The sequence below is a fragment of the Benincasa hispida genome, chromosome 1 (assembly GCF_027475165.1).
Source record: "Benincasa hispida cultivar pf3 chromosome 1, pf3_genome.v1.1, whole genome shotgun sequence".
Taxonomy (NCBI): domain Eukaryota; kingdom Viridiplantae; phylum Streptophyta; class Magnoliopsida; order Cucurbitales; family Cucurbitaceae; genus Benincasa; species Benincasa hispida.
The window spans coordinates 57,663,263-57,681,008 of NC_143478.1; the positions used below are offsets into that span (position 1 = coordinate 57,663,263).

General features: G+C 27.6%; 1 protein-coding gene across 2 annotated transcripts; it reads left to right on the forward strand.

The window, feature by feature from the left end:
• Window positions 1-15,530: 15,530 nt before the first annotated feature.
• Window positions 15,531-17,450, forward strand: LOC120071029 (uncharacterized). Of its 2 annotated transcripts, none has more exons than XM_039023056.2 (2): window positions 15,531-15,811; window positions 16,322-17,450. In XM_039023056.2, exons 1-2 carry the CDS (start codon window positions 15,808-15,810, stop codon window positions 17,197-17,199), a joined length of 882 nt encoding a protein of 293 aa, XP_038878984.2. In that variant the 5' UTR covers window positions 15,531-15,807; the 3' UTR covers window positions 17,200-17,450. The 2 variants fall into 2 exon arrangements, with proteins under 2 accessions (XP_038878984.2, XP_038879060.2); XM_039023132.2 differs by having other exon boundaries at window positions 15,540-15,811; window positions 16,328-17,450.
• Window positions 17,451-17,746: the final 296 nt, after the last annotated feature.

Below are 17,746 nucleotides of genomic sequence, written 5' to 3' on the forward strand. Positions count from 1 at the left end.
TGAGTGAGAATCTAGGAGTTTTGTGGGCTCTGACTATTTTGGAAGAGAGAGAGTTTGAGAAAGATGAGGAAGACGAGAATTCAGAACTCTTCTGTTTTTTCTGTGTTCTGTTCTGTTGCTTTCTGTGAAAACCAGAGGGAGAAGAAGAAGCACAACTCCTCATTCCCCACTATCATGTAGAAGAGAGAAAAGAGGGGCAAGGAGTTACAACTCCCACCCAAAATGATTTTTAAAAATTAAAAAAAAAAATTAAACTCAATTATTTATTATTTTTTTATTTAAAAAAATTAATATATATTTATGTGATAACTATCTTATCATATAATAAATATTAAACTATATGTTATATCAAATATAACATATAACCTATAGTTTCTATATTGTATCAATACAATATAACCATTGTTTCTATTCTCTCACCAATGATATTCAATATAAATCCCATTTATATTAAATATAATATATGAATCCAATTCATATAGTTAATATTTAAATCATATTCAAATATTTGTATCATTTCATAAATACTTTATATTATAATGTATCAAATATATTGTAGTAATTATATCATATATAATTAGACTAAATTAATTATAACACATATAATTAGTTCCCTCAATTGATTTGAACAAATTCAAATTAATCTAAAAATTGATTTTTAGTAATTCTCGTTGAGCTACAGAGGAGACCTCATGGACCTGTAGCTTGAAGCTTCAACGATACGTGAATAATTAATTAAACTCCCTTAATTAAATTATTCACCATCCATTAATTGTTGAGCACTCCACCAAAGACTAACAACTGCACTATTTGCACTACAGATATATTTTCGTATCCATTAGATATAACCAGTCAACAATATGATGACCCTTCATAAATTGCTCGTAAGTACAGTTAGGCCAAAATTATCGTTTTTCCCCTGTAGTTACATCCAACTCCTTAAGTACCACTAATCCCTCTAGTGAACAATAAATCATAGTCCAATTATAACCAAACCCCTCTTGGGCTAGGAGAAGATGTGGTGTCATATTGTCCAAGCCCCGAAATTAGCTCTTAGGTAAGAAATTTATCTACATTGGGGAAGCAATGAATTCCTTCTTGTGTAGTTGTGTTCTCAGTTTCGCAATCAAACGAATCCTTAAAATGGTAGGTTTATTGAGTCGGTGAACTTACCACTCTCACCCAGACAAATCAAATGACTGCCTTCATAGGTAAGAGTTCACAACTCACTCAGGATTCAAGTCATATTACCTATGGTCATCCTAGTAAAATGTAAGTCTCTATTATGAACAACATTATATAATAAGACTAGTCATTTCGTGGTCCAGTCTTATACAAACTTCTTTTTATAGAATACCCCAATTCATATGTCTCCACATGAATGATCAAAATCAGATCATTTGTATCACTTTATAATAATTGTAACATCTACAAAGCGGATTGTAGTCGTAGTGTCACAAGGATAAGGTATCTAACATTATCCATCTACTACAGACTATTTAGGTTATCACTTAAACATGATCTATCTGTATGTCTCTACATAAATATTTAAACTACAAGATAACTTTGGATGTTAGTTTATTAGTTTGTGGATTAATGCAACTAAATGTCAAATAAAACATCACATATTTTATTTAATAAATAAAATGTTTGTACAATATAATTATAAACTATAGAACCCTACAAGATTTAGGGCACTAACCCCAATAGCGTAGATCTTTAAACTTTTTATTTTATGTCCAATACATCCTTAAATTTTTTAATTTTATCCCTAATATGCCTGTGACCTATTCAGATATCTTTTTTTATATTCACATATATATAAATATAAATTTTGTTTTATATTTAATAGATTAATTATCATTCCTTTTTTTAAAAAATTGAAAATATCGAAGATATTATATGTAAAATTGAAAAGTTAATAACATATTAAATGGAAAACTTATAGCTTAGGAGACAGATATTTGTAACACATATTTAAAAGTTTAGGGATTGAACTTGCACGTTTTTAAAAAATAGGTTTTTTCATAATGCCACCAAATTAAATAATCTTGTTAAAATCTAGATGCTAGATTTACGAGTTTTGAACCATTTTTATAAATAAAATCATGTATTTAATACTAAAATAACTAGGGTTTGATTTGAGTTATACTCGATCAATAAATTTCTCTTCCTTCAAATAATAGATGTTCTTTACGGGGAGATTCAAACATTTTACCTGCTCGTTGAAGGTATTGATAAATATTTGAACTATGTCGTTCATGTTTAATAGATATGTATGTACGTACGTATGCATGCATGTTTATATGTATGTATATATATATCTGTGCGTGTTTGTGTGTATGTATATAAATATATTTGATTTACTCTTCATCACTAGTTTGTCTGTGTTAGATATTATATTAAATTTGTCTTCACCTACTAAATTAAGCTTTTCGGTCAATTGATGATTTATGATGGTAGCAGAACAGGTGGTCTGGGAAGCTTTTAGGTCAATTGATACTTTAAGAGGTCTTTAACTTTTTTAATCAATTTTAATTGTTTACTCTTAATTGGCCATTCTTCTGGGGTTAACTAAAAAACGAAGTCTTGCATTTCAATATAGAATTTCTTGATCATGAAATGAGTTAAAAATGAATTATATATAATAAAATATTGGAAAAATTACCCTTTGATTCTCAAGTTTCGAAGAATATGTGTGTCTGGTATCTGAATTTAAAATAATTATATTTTTAGTCCCTAGATTTATAAAAATGGATCTATTTGGTCCTTGAGTTTTCAAAATGTAAATTTTTAGTTCTTGAATTTTTTAAAATAAGTTTAAAAAATTCCTCAAATAACTTTATTCTACTATTTTGAATAATTATATTACATTTTAAATTAAAAGAATAATTTTTAAAAATCATATCCTCTCTAATACTATTTTTTTTTAATTTTAAATATCATATAATTATTTTTAAAAAAATCAAATAAAAAATATTCATCGACCTTTTAAACCTATTTTTATAAATTTAGGGGTCAAAAAGAAATTTTTTTTTGGGTATATTTTTAAAATTTATTGAAGAAATGAACATATAACACAAAATATGCTCATTTAACCTTTGTCTACCGAAACTTGAAAATTTATGTAGACGCCCGAGACAAAAATTTAATGGCTTTAGTAGAAAAATGTTTGACATGTGTTGTTCATGCAAACTTTGGTTAATGAAATTTCTTAGGTGTGAACTTTCATAGTACGCTAATCAAAACTTTTCGTTTGTCTTCTTATGTCTCAATTATTTTTTCTTTTTGGTTATTAACGCTTTGAATTCTTTTTAATATTTATTATACCATAGTTTTCTTACTTAATATATTAATCATGCATATAAAAATTTAGAAATAAAATAAATAAAAAAATTAAGGATGTTTATTCAATTTTAGTTAGTTCCTATATTATCAATCAAACATAATAATTATATTAAAAAATACCTTTAAATATACGAAAATCACTTTTGAAAAAACATGGGTTTAGAATGATTGGAATTACCGTTGAAAAAAAAGAAAAAGAACACATAAAAATGCATAGAAATATCCGAGAAAGCTGGATGTTACCTGAGGGGTTTATGGAAAGAACTAAGACATCATGCAAATAATTAATAGTAAGAATGAGATGAAGGAAACAATGGAAGCGTGAAGATGAACTTTTGCATTTGTCTGCCCCTTTTTAACGTTAGAAATCTGTTTTTGTATTACTGTTCCAAACTTCTCAAGGCAATAACAATAACAGTACACACACTCTCTGTCTCCTCATTCTTTTCCAACCAACAGTTTTTTTTTTTTTTTTTTTTTTTACTGTTTTACTGTCCCCTACATTTAACAGTCATTTTTCCCTTTTCTACCCTCTCCAACACAAATCTAGATAATGCTTCTAGAGGACTGTCTTCTTTTTTAGGGAATCTTTAATTTTATTTAATTTTTAATAATATACATTCCTTTTTTTGAGTGTTTGGATGAGACTACGACTCTATAATGTGTTTAGTTGTAGCGTAACTATGTCAAACTATCGTTTTAACCCAAGTTCTCTTTTACTTTTTTTTTCTTCCCTTTTGTAACAGAAGAACGATTAAGTATAACCTAGACGTTGTACTTATTCACATATAGTACTTTCTTTATTATCTAGCACAAACAATAATTTAATCTCTTTTAACAAAAAAAACTAAAATTTCTTGTCATGTGGTAATTTTTAATTGGACAATTGGTAGGCTGCACAAAGATATGTGCAACCCAATCAACACAAAATAAATATTTAAATTTACATCCTCGGATTATTAGAGCAATGTGATTGTCTCATTGGATGAGTATTTGTTCGTCGTCTCACATTAATTAGGGAAGAAATAATCATTAGGTCTGTATAAGTAAGGACAAATATCTCTATCAATATAAAGTCTTTTGGGTGGTTTCAAAAGCAAAGTACTTATGAGAAATTATGCCCAAAATAAAAAAATATTTCACTATTGTAGAGATACGTGGAGTTTTGATTATCCTGATAAATATATCAGTACATCTAATAATGTGGGGCAGTTACCGAACTATAATAGCGGCAAGGTGTTATTGCAACACAAATAGATCAACAACGTGATTGTCTTGTTGGGTGAGTATTTGTTAAGTGTTAGCATAAATTCTTTATATCTAGATAAACCCTAAGATCATTCATGTCAAATTGTCAAGAATAACATACCGGATTCCATTGTAAAATTGATGATAGCTTCAAGATGATGATGGATGACTATGGTCTTCCTCAACTAAAACTCTGAATGCCCTTAGTGGGATCTCTCTCTAGATGGGATTTAAGAAAGACTGAGTACTTATTGTTTTGGTATATTGGGGACCATAGTCTTTATATACTAGTTCAATTAGGGTTCCCATTAAACCCTAATTAACTAGGAATGGGCTTCTACCCATTAAGTTCATACTCAATTAGGAATCTAGGGCCTTAATTAATTAGATCACATAATAGGGTCCAATCTAATAAAATAACCCAATGTGATAAATTATTAATCCACATACATAGTTCATACTTTAATTAAACATATTATTATTTAAATATGTCTAACATTAAGTGCAAACAAAGTCTCACATTACTAGGAGTTGATCATGAGTGTATATAAGAAAAAACAAACATTTGTATAGTTATGAGACTTTTTTGGTGGTTTCAAAAATAAAATAGTAAGTTCATACTATTATGAAGATAAATGGAGGTTTTGTTGTCCTTAATCAATACGTTAACGCATCCAATAATGTGGTGCAGTTACGGAGCCATAAAAGCGATGGTTTTAATGCAGATAAATTGGTAAAAATTAAAGGGATAATAATTAAAATTAAAAGATGGAGGTAGGGGCCGGGTATGTAAGAAACAACCAACCATGGTTGTGATTTGAATCATTATGAGTATATTTCAGAAGGAGATAATGAGAGAAGCTATGGTCCCATATATAAGAAATTGCAATAGCACACATAAAGTGACAGTAGTGTGGAGCTCTGGTTGTGGTTTGGGTTTGCTAAGTTAGTCAGAATAAAAAAAAGTTATAATTTCGACTGTGTGTTGCCGCTCTATACGTTTCTTCTGTACATTGTCTCTTTGTGTTTGTTGAAGCATTTATAACCCAAGACGCGGCTGCAGAGATAAAAACAAAAGAAGGTCAAAAAAAACAAAAACAAAACAAGTCAATTTATATCACTAAATCTTCCAAATTATTATATCAATTTATACATTCCGTTACATTTCATTTAGAAAAATTTTGTTAATTAAGACTTTAAATTTTCATAAATGAATCGATTTAAACTTCATAATTTTCTTAAAGGATTATCTATACCTTTACTCTAATTATCCATTTTATAAAACCAACATTTTAAGAAATTTACACGTTTTTTAGAATTAATGAATGAATAATTTTCAAAGGTAATTGTAATGAAAGGCATAAATTGATTGGTTTATGAAAATTTAGAAGTTTAATTATTGATCAAATTATAAGTTTAACACGATATTGGTCGAACGAAATCTATAAGGGAGTATAAACTAATACATTTATGATAGTTTAGGGTTTAAATTGCTACAATTAATAATACTTCAAGATTATAATTGAGGATTGCAATCAATATATATATATATGCCCAAAAAATTATATATTATAATGACTAAACTAAAAAAAAAAACATTTTGAGTATTAACAAAACTTATAGGTCATTAAATTTTAGGCAACTAGAGGCCATGAATGGACTAAATCCTTCTAAACCCTATTTGAATTTCTAATCTGATCAACCAACTACTTAAATTAATGAAATTGTGTTGCCAATAATTTAACTTGATTTCAAATGGTGCAAACTATTATATTTCTTTTTTCAAAAACTAATTGTTACTCTAATTAGACCTTCAACCTATAAGATTATTGTAATTAAATTCATCATAGGTTTCCACTCTTCCTTTGTTTTATGTTCTTTTTCCTGCTTGAAATGGCAGGCCAAAATTTTGATTTTGAATTTTTTTTTTCCAGTAGTTACTATATGATGGCTTCCTCGGAGCTTAAAAAGTCAAATATATATCTTTGGTTGAAAAAAAAAAAGTTTAATATATCTTTTGTTGGTTTAGATAATGGTAACAATCATTATGGTTTTAGAGATTGTTTGTGTACTTTGCAATGGTTGAGGACTTAATTGTAAAATTCTGTCCACTAAAGTAATGTTGTTTCAATGTGAGGGTTTGATTGTAACATCTTTTTCTCATTTTGGAGGTACTTTAGATAAAAGTGTTGAAAAAGTTAAATTCATTGTTAATCAAATAAACTTATACCTTTTTTTTATTGATCAGTGACTTATTTTAACGTAGAGATCGGAAAAAGATCATCCGTTTGAATTCTCATAATGACATTTATTCGTCAATTAATATTGATTTACACTTATTAGGGTTTCAACACATTTTAAAGTATAAGAACGACCGAAATAATATATCTTCTTATTGTATTCCACCTTTTATCTAACCTTTTGAAAATAGGACGACCCAAATAAGTTTAAGTAGAAAAAAAATTAAAAGTTTTAAAATTTAAGAATCAAACTAGACGTTTCAAAAGTATAAAACTAAAATAGATTAAATTAAAAAGTCTTTGAAAAAAAATCCTTTCTACCAAATGCATATCGATGCCCCCATTCATACTTTTAATAAATTCAGTTGCTTAGAAATAATATCAATGAATGTCAAAGCTGAGTTCTTGGAGACAGTGCATGCATGCACAAATTTATTAATCTTTGATTCTCATAGCCGGCAGAATTAATATAAACTTTGGTTTATCTAGACACATTTTACACCATTTGAATTAGATTTTACAAAACTCCAAATTCATTATTCTGAAGTTTGTCCTCTCATGTAATTGACTCTATTAGCTACCATGTGAAATAAACATAAATTCTTGCATTTAATTCCAGTTAATACAAAGCAAAAAGGTAAAAAATAAAAATAAAAATAAAAAATAAAAAATAAAAAACACGAAGATTAATATTTATAATTCGTTTAAGAAGAGAGTAGAGGTATTAATCTTTAGTAACGAATAATAAAATTAGTTATCATGATTATAAATATATCTCATAATGAACTATTAGAGAGGTTTACAAGTGATAAATTTCTATCATCGATAAATTATTTTGATAATCTATCATTGATAGACCATTTCTACATTTTGTTGTTGATTAAAAAAAGGAAAATAATTTCAAATTGCAAAATTATTGAAAATATTTACAAAATTTCAAAATCTATCAATGATAAATATTGATAGACTTCTATCAATATCTATTAATTGATTTTGAAAATTTGATATATTTTATAAATATTTTAGTTCTTTTTCTATATTTAAAATCCCTTAAAAGAATAAATTTCTAACAATTGGGTATACGCATCTTATAATATTTTCATGAGACCTAAATTTGAGATATTTTACAAAAGAAAAAATCTCTCTAATGCACACCAAAGGATTGATCTGACAAATCAACTCAAAAGTAAAAGATATCATAAAATGTCAATGAGATAATGGTACCAACACTTAAAAGACATAAAAAAAATCTAATAAAGTGATGATATATATTAATTAATAGATTATTTTCAAATATAGAAAAATGAATCAAAATATTTATAAATAATAATAAAATATCACAGTCTATTTGTAATAGATCACGATAGACGACGATAGATTATCTAATAGTCTATTAGTGATATTTTACTATTAATTGTAAATAGTTTTTTAATTTTGTCATTTAAAATAATTTTCTTTAATTATAATTATACACAAATATATGCTAATTAAAACTCTAAAAAGAAAGAGAGAAAGAGAAAGAAAGAGAAAAATAAAATTAGTGAGATTAAAAACAATATGACATATAGTGTTAGTTTATCAGAAAGTGAATGTGATGAGTCATAAAAGTGAGGCCTAAATCAGTGTGTATAGAAAAAAGAATCTAAGGGGACCATTTATTGGTAATTAAATCATCATCCTCTTACCTTTTAGATATCAGTTAGTCAACAACAGAAGAAGATACAGTAGTAGTCTGTCTTTACCAAAAATAAATAAATAAATAATAACAAAACAACAATAATTCATCTGTTCTTCCTTCAGATATGCCCCCACTCCCTCATAAACTCCAAAACCCTAATATACTTCCATTCACACTTTCTTTCATTCAATTCATCTTCTCTTTTTGTTCTTTTCTTTGGGAACAATAATAATTAACACACTGCCTCTTCTTTGGCTAAGAAAAAAAAATTACATTTCTTCCGATGCCCTAATTTTTTTTTTTTTTTAAATTATTAACGAAAGAAAGGATCAAAAGGTGTATCGAGATATCTCAACTAAGTTGATACATCTGTTACTTCTTTGTCATACTGCAATTCCAACAGCGATGCTTTCATTCAATCAAAATTCCACTTCTTCATATGTTCTAACTTCAAACCTTAAAATCCTTTCTTTTTGTAGCTATGATGTATCTTCTAGTACTCTTAATTGGATAGTTTTTCTCTAACTTATTCTATCTGTATTTCTGAATATTTCAAACTTTTCTTTAACTCTGGATTTTGTACTGATCCTTTTTGATAAACACATTTTGTTTTGGGATATGATGAAGGCGCTAAGAGTTTGTCAATTTAATTGAGATGATCAAGTGCGTTTCTGCTTTTTATAAAAAAAAACCCTAAAATCCTTACCAATTTTTTTTCTATTTTGTTACGCGTATAGGTGAGAAATAACATACCGAGTGGACAATAGAACATTATAGATTAAGCTTGCAAATTTAAAATTTGTACCAATAATTTTCTTTCATATTGATTTTCTTTAATTATTGTGTTCTTTGGAATAATAAAGAGTGTGCCTTGTTTGGATATTCTTTTTGAGTTTGGCTTCTTTTTAAGAATGAAGAAAGCAAAACGATCTGCTCTTTTGTTGTTTTTCCATGCATTTCCCTTCAACGTTTGCTTACTTTCCAATGAAGGCCTTTCTTTTGGATCTTTTCTATTACATCTATAAATTCCACATTGTTCTGTTTGTATTTTTATTATCGATGATATGTAATTAAATTTAACTTCATTAATCAATTTAAGTTTTTTGGTCTATTATTGTTTTAAGATAGTATCAAAATAGGTCATTCAAAAAGTCTTGTGTTCAAGTCGCTGCAGTCAACTCATGAATATAGAGATCTAGATATATATATATACACACACAATGATACATACATATATAGCAAAATGATTGCTTCCTTGCAATTTAACTTGAATAAAATCTTCTTCATATTTCCCCCTTTGAAGGTTGGAATGCTTGGAGTGTGTAAATGGACACTATGAAATCTAATTTATATTTATATTTATGATATCTATGTTATTTACATTTTTAACTTTACCGATTCTCTAACTTTACCTATGTCTTTAAATTTGTAATCTCTCCAATAATAAACTGTTATCTTCCTTTGTTAATAGACGTAACTAACATACTATTAGTGAATCACGTAAATTTTTATATCAATTTCTTTATTCTTTACGTTTTCTATATTTTGATTTTCGATTTGATAACATATATATTTCTTTCCCTTTGTGGTTTTGTTTTTTCCTTTGTTTTTCCCACACGAAGTTGCTATCTGAACTCACTTTTTGGCTTCCATGCGCACGAAAAAGGAAGATGGGAATAATATTTAGTTTGTTGGCTTGTGGATGAACACACACTACCTTAATTTTATATATTTTTCTCAAAAATAATATCTACTTTAATAATTCTAGTCAAATATGGATCTTTCTTCTTCTAATTGATCATCTTTCTTTCCTAAAACTCACATGAGAATTATAAATAAATTTTTTATCATTATTATTATTTTAAATCCCCATGTGGTGTATACGAAAGAAGAGAAGAGAAAATAGGATACGGCTCTATAGCTATCAAAATTCAAGAAGGGGGGTTTTATTAATATCATTTATTTATTAATTTTTAAAAAAGAGATTAATTATTTGAAAAAAAATATTTGAGTTCATTCCCACTACAACTGCAACTCATCAAAATTCTCAATTATAAATTGTCACGTGATAATAATATTTTATTATTATTATTATTATTATTTTGTGATTGAAAAAAATTATAAAGATAGATGCAATTTAGACAACATCTATTATCATGCGGGAGTAGTTAGAGTCTTAAAAACACACTTCCAAGTTGGCTTCCATGCATATCTCTCTGCAGAAAAAGGTTTGTGTGGTCCAATTTTTCCTCTTTGATAAAGAAATATTATATTATGTATATATATATATTATATATATATATATATATATATATATATTATATTATATGAAAACAAAATGGTCCATCATCTACAAGCTATAGCTTCTCTCATTGTTCCTTCCAATAGCTTGCTATGATGAATATCAATAATATTAATAGATATCTCTCTCTCTAGGTGTGTGAATAATAGTTAAATTTTGTGTATATCCTTTTGTATGATTTCCAATCTAGCCCTAGCTCCATCACTCTCCTCGTTTTTGTTAAATTTAACACTTTTCTATTTTAATTTTTTTAAAGAGATACTTCGAGAGCTTTGTTGATAAAAGAGTAATCATTGTTCTATCTAACCTCATGCTTCTATTTTTTTTCACATAAAAAAGATAAAGTAGGAAAAGAGTGAGAGAGTTAAAATTTTGGAAAAGAAAAATTATTTTCCTCAATTATGTTGACACTGATATTGATAGACATGATATTTTACTATTTTTGTAAATATTTCAAATGGTTTTATTATTTAAAATATTTTTTTTCAAATTTACAAATTAATAATGATGTTAACTTAAATTTGAAACGTCGAGTTAAATTCTATGTTGATAAGTTATATATAATTATTTTCACATTATTCGATCTAAAAAATAAATCAAAATCATATAATAAACATGATTTTTCTCCCAAACCCTATGTAGCAAAACATATCATGACACGAAAAAATTGCATATGAGAAGATGAAAAACCAATAATGTTATATTCTTTTTTTATTTTTGAAAGGTATTGTAATTAAAATGTGGCGTGGAGAAATCTATGAAAAATTTAAAGATATATAATAAATTGATTTTTACTGAAAATATAACGTGCGTACCTTATTCGTGTATGATTCGAATCACATATTTAAGTACATTGTTTGGTACATATGAGTGACTCTAATGTATTTGGGTATTAATGTGAAATGGAATACTTTTATCTCTTTAAATTGGAAAGTTTTCTTCTAGCTATCTTTTCGTCTTCTCCTATAGCTTGCATGTTGTATCTTTTTTAAAACATATATATAAAAATAAGAATAATAATTAAAAAAAAAAAAAAAAGAAAATAGTAATGATCTGAAATAAAGAGAAGAAAAAAGTGTTGATAATTTAAGAAAAATTATTTTAAATGATAAAATTGTTGAAAATATTTACATGTATAACAAAATATCATAGTCTATTTTCGATACATTACGATAGACTACTATCTGTATCTATCATGACACAGACAGACACATATATTAATCTATCGTAATCTATTGGAAATAGATAGTAAAATGTTGCTAAATCATGTAAATATTTTAGTTCATTTTATTATATTAAAAAATCCTCCCTGATTTAAATTACAAGCAATTCAATAATCATTTCATTTTAAATTTGGGTTGTTTTCAAACATAAAAAATAAATCAAAATGTTTACAAATAAAGCAAATTTCACTATTTACTTGTGATAGACCGTGGCAAGATCTATTGCAAACACAGTCATAGTTTGTTATTATTTATAAATATTTTTGATAGTCTTGTTATTTTATTTTAAAATTTCTATTTTTTTTTTCATTTTAAAAAACACGAGTGTTTTTTTTTTTTTTTTTTTTTTTTTTTTTTTTTTTAACCAAATCTTTTTCCTGCTTTATATATTTTAAAAACGATTTTGAAATTACAAATAATTTTCAATTTAAAGAAAGAAAAAAGCTAGGCAAAACTCATGTTGAATTTAAATAACTTTCAATAACTATAGTTTTTACTGGGAAAAAAACACATTTTTTCCTCTTTAACATATTTCTAATCTCCAACTAATTTAATTTTTTCTAACTTTTTTTCTTTGAAAATTTCTCATTCTTTCTGTATTTTTTAAAATTCTATATAATTTCTATTTCTCTTTCTCTATCTAAATTTTTCATTTAGACATAATTTTTCTTATGATCTCTAAAATAATGTTGATGTTATTTAACTTAACTTCAATTTCTCATATCTTAAAGAAATATAAAAAATAAAAAACTAAAAATATAAGGGACTTCATTTTCTCTTTTACATGTACCTCTCAAAGTTTCCCCCCCTAAAACTTTTCTTAATTTCTTTTAATTTCCCTTTAACTTATTTATTTCTAAGGTTTCTCCCCTAATTTTTATTTCTATCTTATAAATAAATTTCTACCTAACTTTTTCATTTATCTTTGTTTTCTCTCATAACAACTTTTCTTTATATTTTTCAATTCTATTCATTTATCTAACATATCATTTACTCTTAATTCTTCTCCCTCTAAAATTTCATTTTACTTTTACTCAAAAGAATTCTTTTTTTTTTTTAAATAAAAAAACTTTTTTCTCTCTAAAATTTATCTCTTTCCCTCCAATTTTTCCTTTTGACCCTAACTAATAATATTTTTATGAAATTTAAATCTCTCTAAATATTTTTCTCTCTCTATCTCTAAATTTACAATACTTTACTTTTCTCTCTAAAACATTTGTAATCTATGTTTCTATATATTTATTTGCATGTATTCAAACATTTTTCTCTCTTTTTAACATCTTTTATCATCTCTCTAATTTCTTTTAAAAAAAATTTTGAAAAACCAAAAAGAAACCAACAATTTTGATTTTCTAATTTAAGAAAGAAAAAATTATTATCAAACGTACATAGGTTTGTTTAGAAAAAAACATGAACTAAGGCTTTGTCGTAACCCTTTTTTTATTTTCTGTTCTTGAAAATTGCGTTTATTTTCTCCAACTTGTTTACCATGGTTTTCATCTTTTCCTAATATAAACATTTGAATTCTTAGCTAAATTTCAAAAAAAAAAAAAAAAAAAAAAAAAAAACAAATACAAGTTTTCAAAAACTATTTTTTTTCTTTAAAATTTGACGTGGTTTTTAAAAATATTTCTTAGACAGTAGATGACAAAAAAAGAAAAAAAGAAAAAAGGTGAAAGTAGTGCTTATAAAAAAAAAAAAAAACAAAGCTTTGTAAAAAAATCTTTCATTACGGTACTAAATAGAATTACCTAAATAATTGAAAAGTAGAATAAACCATTGTGGGTTGACCTAGTGGAAGACTTTCTTCTAAGCTCTTTCTTTTGTTTTTATCCTTGAGCTAGCCTCGAGCTCTCAATTGTATATATCGACACTTATCACTTTTTTATCGAATGAATTGCTACTATATTTGGGGTACGATGAGAGTGCTATGGATGTGTCAATTTAGTTGAGATATCCTAGTGCACATACTTATCCTCCGTCCTCTAGTATCTCGTTAAAAAAAAAAATCATGGGTTGACCTAGTGGTGAATAGGGGGACATAATCTTGATAAAGGTCTAATACATCATGAGTTCAATCCATGGTAGCCATCTACCTAAGATTTCATATCCTAAAATTAATCGAGGTGTGCATAAGCTAAAAAAGAGGAAGAAGAATTATGACGGACGTTAATCTCCTAAAGCATGACAAATGTGAAGATGTCGAGGACCAGAATTTTTGGATAAATATTGATTATGTATAAGATTTTTCTAATGATCACATGATTCATATCAAGTTATTGTTCTTCGTACAAGGCGTGCATTTCATCAAGGCCATGTGATAGGATAGGACTTAAGCCAAACCTTTTGTAGTTGTCGATAAAGCACTACTCACTACTTTTCAAAAATGTGCAGCACCAACAATGGTCCCCCAATTCTTATAATTAACACATCTTCTCTTCTTTTATTTTTCTTATATATTTCTTCCCATCCTTTTTCTTCCCTCTATTTCTTTATTAACAATACATCAAATACTTACCACTATTATTAAATCATTACTCATTCCAAAAACTTCTCTTAAATGAGTAAGAGTTTATATATATTTTGTATTGTATGTTCAATTCACTTGTCTAACTATAGTCTACCTAGCTAACACAATTTTGGATTTGAGGTGGGATGAGAGTACTAAAAGTGTATCGATCTAGTTAAGATACTTGGCTATACCGACATTAAGATTAAATATAAATGAAGCATAAGTTATACTTTAAATTATCAAAAAAATACCTTTTTGGTCCTTCTAGATTTTGGGTTTAGTTTTCAGTTGTAGGTTTCAAAATGTTGACTTTTTTACTTAATTTTGATGCAGGTAGAATTAGAAACTAATGTGTTTAGAACTAAATGCGTGACATTTTTAAAATTTATGGACTATATAGAAACTTAAGTTTATCAAACTCAAAACTTAAGGACTAAATGTGTACGTAACATTTTGAAACTTATAAACCGAACAAAAACTAGATTCAAAATTTAGGGAAAAAAATATTTGTTGTCAACAAAATGCATAATTACAAGAACAAACTTTAAACTTTTAGGAAAAGTAATAGTTGTTTTATTAACCAAAGTTATGCTTTAAGTGACTTGTGATATTTTAGTATAGAGTAAAAAATGTGATTCTATGTCTAACAAAATCTTACAATAGAGATCTTTCTCTCTCTTTCTCTTTTTTTTTTTTTATCAAGATACTAAAGAGAAGAAAGAGATTATGTGTAGACTGAGACATCTCAACTAAATTGATACATACATAACGTCTTCATCATACCATAAATCCAAAAGTACGAGAGAATTACGATTAGTTTTCTTTATTTGACATTTGTGTTAAAAGCAAGTTTTTTTTTTTTTAAAAAAAAAAAATTATCAAGTCAAGAGTAGTACAATTATCCGAGCCGATGGCGATCCAAGCCACGTGGCTGCATATGGTCCATTGCTTTAGCTTTCCAATGGAGGATGGTCGGTTGAATTCCAGCATCTTCCTTTTAGTTTTTTGTTTTTTTGTTTTTTTTTTTTTCCCTTTTCTCTAAGTAAGCTCAACCCTTGAGCTACATATCAAGTTAGATACCCTGTGGAAATAAAAGGCAAAGCTTTTCCCTTTAAAAAAGAAAACCAATTTGCTGGAGCTAGGTTTGAAGCTCCTATTTGAGAACTCCAAATTTCAAGGATTCATATTACATAAAAACTACTTTTGGTACCAAACTGCTAGAAGCTGAAGCACATAGAAGAGGAATATCAGTGCTTATGCGTAAGTAATTTTAATTCTCTCTTCATATTGATATCTAATCTTCAATAATCCTTAAATTAAATCTTACAAAACCCTCTTTTTCTTTCTCTTCCTCTTAACTTTCAGCCACTGATTGAGTCAATTTAGTCTTTTCTTCTGCTTTATTTGTTTTGAGCTTGGAAATCCCTAAAGAAATAAGGCACACAGTTTTAGTTAATTTCAACAGCTAATTAGTTAAATCAGTACAGAAAAATGATAACTTTTAAGAAAAACATGCAGATGTTTTAATTACTAAAAGGTTATTCAGCTGCTGATTTCAAACAAACCCTTTTTTGTGTTTTGAAGTAAAAATTTCAAATTCCCTTATTCAATTCTTGTAATCTTATGACCTTGATGTTAGGGTTTCTGGGCTTGTCCAATTTCTTCAACTCAAAAAAATTCACAAAATTTGAGTATTATTATATATATATATATATGGTGTCTCTTCACAAGCTAATGCTAATGAATTGTGAAATTTTACACATTTTTTAGCTGCAGACAAACATGATGAGAGACATAATATGATTAAAACTTCTAAAGATCAAGAGAATTCACCACCTCCAAAACTAGCAGCAGTTTCATCAAGCTCTTCCGCGGCTGCGACGCCATGGCTTAGGTTGAAGGATCCAAGGATCGTGCGCGTGTCGCGAGCTTTCGGAGGCAAGGATCGACACAGCAAAGTTTATACTATAAGAGGGCTGCGCGACAGGCGTGTAAGGCTTTCGGTTTCGACTGCAATTCAGCTCTATGATCTTCAAGACCGCCTCGGCCTTAATCAGCCGAGCAAGGTCATCGATTGGTTGTTGAGTGCCGCCAAGGATGAAATCGATGAACTCCCTCCATTGCCAATCCCATCCGCAAGCCTCGGCCTTCACTACCAATCTATGCTACCACACCCACATAGATCGGAGTTCAAAATCATCGACAAGGCCGAGATCGAGGACGAGACCGATGAATTACAAAAACAACACAAATCAAATAATCCCTCTCACCCTTCTTCTTTCTCAGCCCTTTTGAACAATGTGTCTACCCCTCCATTTGGGTTTTATTGGGATCATAATCCATCATCATCATCAACAACAAATAATCTTCCATTTCTTACATCTCAACCTGAGGATAGTAATAATAATCTTCATAACTTCAATCATCTCAATTTGTCTTTGCCTTCCCCTTTGTCTCTTGAGTTCAATCACTTGCACCAAAATTTCTTCATTAACAATAATTCTCTCAATAATACACCTCCTAATAATTTCCACCCCAATGTTAAGCCTTTTCACTTTAGTATGGCTACCAAATTCACTTCTCAAGCCAAGAAAAACAATTCAGATCCTTCAAGTAATAAGGATCATGGTTTTGCTTCTCATCAATGATTTTCTATGAGCTTCCAAGTGTTAGAGGAGAGAATCATAGCAAGAACTACAGTGGAAATTAAAGGTATTATACTCTTGCTGATTCTTGAAGGGGAAAAAAATCTCTCATTGCATTACAATAATCTATCATCATTTTCACATATATTTGAACACTCGAATTTCTAGTTTGATTATCTTCGTTTTTGTTTTCGTTTGTTGATCATTGTTATTTACATTCTGGATTGAGTTGAATTGGAATAATATTTTTTTTTTTACCTTCTTTTGTTTTGAGAATGCAATATTTAGATTTGAATTATCTTTCATCTACTACCTTAAACACTATGTTAATTAGTAGAGACCTTTTTTTTTAATAAAACTAATTTGATTGTTTTGGTGTTAAATTGGTCCAACTATCAATCAACCCAACACATGTGAGTGGGGTTAATTGGTTCTAAGTTATTTGGGTTATTTGTTTCAAATTTTGTGATGAATATATATTGTTTGTTTCAGTATTTGCTTACTTATTTTTCAAGTTAATTTTCAGTTTTATTTGCAACATATGTGGGTG